At 43.4% G+C, this 3,022-nt stretch overlaps 1 protein-coding gene across 2 annotated transcripts in view; it reads left to right on the plus strand.

The window, feature by feature from the left end:
- LOC130546818 (carnitine O-palmitoyltransferase 1, liver isoform) overlaps window positions 1-3,022 on the plus strand; it is a 17,481-nt gene that overhangs the window by 8,092 nt on the left and 6,367 nt on the right. For both annotated transcript variants that reach the window (XM_057322283.1, XM_057322282.1), the window contains exons 9-12: window positions 256-343; window positions 855-1,050; window positions 2,534-2,722; window positions 2,814-2,919. In XM_057322283.1, coding sequence (XP_057178266.1) covers window positions 256-343; window positions 855-1,050; window positions 2,534-2,722; window positions 2,814-2,919 — 579 coding nt within the window. The remainder of the gene's footprint in view (window positions 1-255; window positions 344-854; window positions 1,051-2,533; window positions 2,723-2,813; window positions 2,920-3,022) is intronic.

Here is a 3,022-nt window from a genome sequence, read left to right on the forward strand (position 1 = left end):
CTCTCTCTCTCTCTCTCTCTCTCTCTCTCTCTCTCTCTCTCTCTCTCTCTCTCTCTCTCTCTCTCTCTCTCTCTCTCTCTCTCTCTCTCTCTCTCTCGCTCTCTCTCTCTCTCTCTCTCTCTCTCTCTCTCGCTCTCGCTCTCGCTCTCGCTCTCGCTCTCGCTCTCGCTCTCGCTCTCGCTCTCTCTCTCTCTCTCTCTCTCTCTCTCTCGCTCTCGCTCTCGCTCTCGCTCTCTCTCTCTCTCTCTCCATCAGAGTCGTGTTCCAGGTTTAAATGTTCCTCTGTGTGCAGCTCAGTGTGAGAGGATTTTCAACACCACACGGATTCCAGGGGAAGAGACGGGTAACACACACACACAGTTACTCAGTGTAACTCCACCTTCTGAATATCTGTGTGTCACCACCTCATTTTCATTGTCACTGTGTTACATCTTCCCAAGCCATATCTGCGGAAAAATTTAATAGACCATTCCTAGTCCAGTGTCTGTCAAACCTCAGGAGTGACATAAAATCATCCAGCAGCATACTGACAACATGACAAGACACATGTCTTGAATCTGAACTTGTTTGTTCACAGAATGAAACAAGAGTTATCCTGCTAGAGTCCCAAGTATAAACACATTGTGTGAACACACACATTCACAGACACCCTACTGGGAGTGGCCTGGTTTATAACACACACACACAGAGCCTGACCCAGATACACAAACACAACACACAGCAGGTTGTGTGTCTCTCTCGTTCTTTTTGTTTTAAAGGAACAGTACAGGCATTTTTAAGTGTACAACATTGAATCTGTATGCAGTTTTAGAGCCATGATTTAAAGGTTTGGTCCGGTTTGTGTGCACATTTAGATTCACTGGTCCACTGGCAGGACAGCGAGTATGTGGCTGTGTTTCACAGAGGTCGCTATTTCCGCCTGTGGCTGTATCACGCCGGCCGTATGCTGTCCCCGAGAGAGATCGAACACCAGGTTCAGAGTATCATCGACAACCCGTCACCCCCTGCGCCGGGAGAGGCCAAGCTCGCTGCTCTGACAGCGGGAGACAGGTACTGACTGATGTTCTGCATCAACATACGTGTGGTTCAGTGACAGAACCGTGAGAGGGCCCTCCTAGTCATGATCCAGAACAATCTAGCAAACCGTCTAAAACACCCCGCATTACCAGTGTATGTCGCTTAAACAACGTGCGGAACGCGGCGCAGCGCGACACTGTTTCAGTGGGGCCCCTTTTCACTGTTGCACAGACGCACAGAATGCGTCTTTCTAGATTTTTTTTTAGATTTAGATTTAGATTCAATTTATTGTCATTGCACATGTACAAGGCAACGAAATGTGACCTCTGCATTTAACCCATCCAGAGAGTAGTGAACACACGTACCCCCGGAGCAGTGTTCTATGCCGCGGCACTACTTTATCATCATTGTTCTATAGAAACATGCGCTAAACGGAGCTGTTTGGATGTTTGCGTGCGTCTCGCGCATGAGCGGTGACGTTACGTATTTCAATTTCTTATTACAAGTTCGCATTACGTTATGTTAAATATACCCCCTCATATCTGCTCAATATAAGCATATTATATGATGTTTTTAGTTAGAACTGTTTCTCTATATGCTTTGATGAGAAATAAGAGTCAGTAAGGAGGATTGACAGCGTCCTCCCACATATCTAATTTAAGCCTTTGTGTTACGATTGAAAAATATGATTTCAGGAAATCATGAAGCCATTGTGACTATGCAAAACACAACAGACATCACATGCATGTTTTAATGGTAATTGTACTATTTTGTTTTCAACTATTCAACTATTAATTTCTGGGTGGATGCTCCTAACTCTTGAAGTTGAGAGCACCAGTGCTTCCAAGGAAAAAAGTTAATTTCGAGCCCTGTTCTTTATTTATTTGCTTAAATATGATGTATGCAAGTTACCTTCACATGCTATTCAGTTGTACAAGAAGTCTAAACTTTGCAGTTATTATAGGGGATACTGTCACCATGACGGTATGAAAGGGCATTTTAAGTCAATCAACAGCACTATTTCCTCTCTCAATCAGTAGAAAATGTGGTTTAAAAAATACCGCCATGTACCGGGAAACCGGTATAAATCTGGAAAACACCGTTATATTAATTTTTGGTCATACCGCCCAGACCTAGTATGAAATAACACGAGCGTGAGTAAATGATTTAAACAAAGAAATCGCAGCTAAATGTTTACACACCCTTTATCATCCCAAACAAACAAGACAAACTTCAATTAAAGAGTTAAAACTGAATGAACGTTTCTTTTCTCAGCCCATTAACAGATCTTTTCTTGTTTGAAGCATAAACTCACTTCATTTTATATTTTGTTTTATACTGTGATAAAAGTTTTTTTATTACAGAACACAGAACTTCATTTCTTACATCATTTTGCTTCTTAAAGGTTTCCTGTTTTAACACTTCTAGGTTTTTGTATTTGGAACATAAGACGAAAAGACTTTTTTGCCAGTGAATGTGAGATCAACTAAATCCCAGAATCAATGTTATTTCCCAGAATCCCTTGGGCTCAGGCCAGAAAGGACTTTTTTAGCTCGGGGGTGAACAAGAGATCTCTGGACTGCATCGAGAAAGCCGCGTTCTTCGTTGCCCTCGACGACGATGAGCAAGGCATGATGGGAGACGACCCAGCTGGGAATTTGGATCGATATGCCAAGTCGCTGTTTCACGGCAAGTGCTACGACAGGTGCGTGCGGTTCACCCAGTATAAAAGGATCCCTTATTTCAGTCGCATGTTTTGCTAATCACGACATGAACATTTCTGCGGATTGCTTCAGGTGGTTTGATAAGTCTTTCACTGTGGTGCTCTATAAGAATGGAAAGAACGGACTGAACGCTGAGCACTCGTGGGCAGACGCACCTGTGATGGCTCACCTGTGGGAGGTGAGAGAACCAGAGAAAGTCCATGCTTAAATGATGACCAATACTACAATCCCACAACCATAAATCTCTCTCTCTCTCTCTCTCTCTCTCTCTCTCTCTCTCT

Source organism: Triplophysa rosa, linkage group LG23 (assembly GCF_024868665.1).
Source record: "Triplophysa rosa linkage group LG23, Trosa_1v2, whole genome shotgun sequence".
In the NCBI taxonomy this organism is placed as follows: domain Eukaryota; kingdom Metazoa; phylum Chordata; class Actinopteri; order Cypriniformes; family Nemacheilidae; genus Triplophysa; species Triplophysa rosa.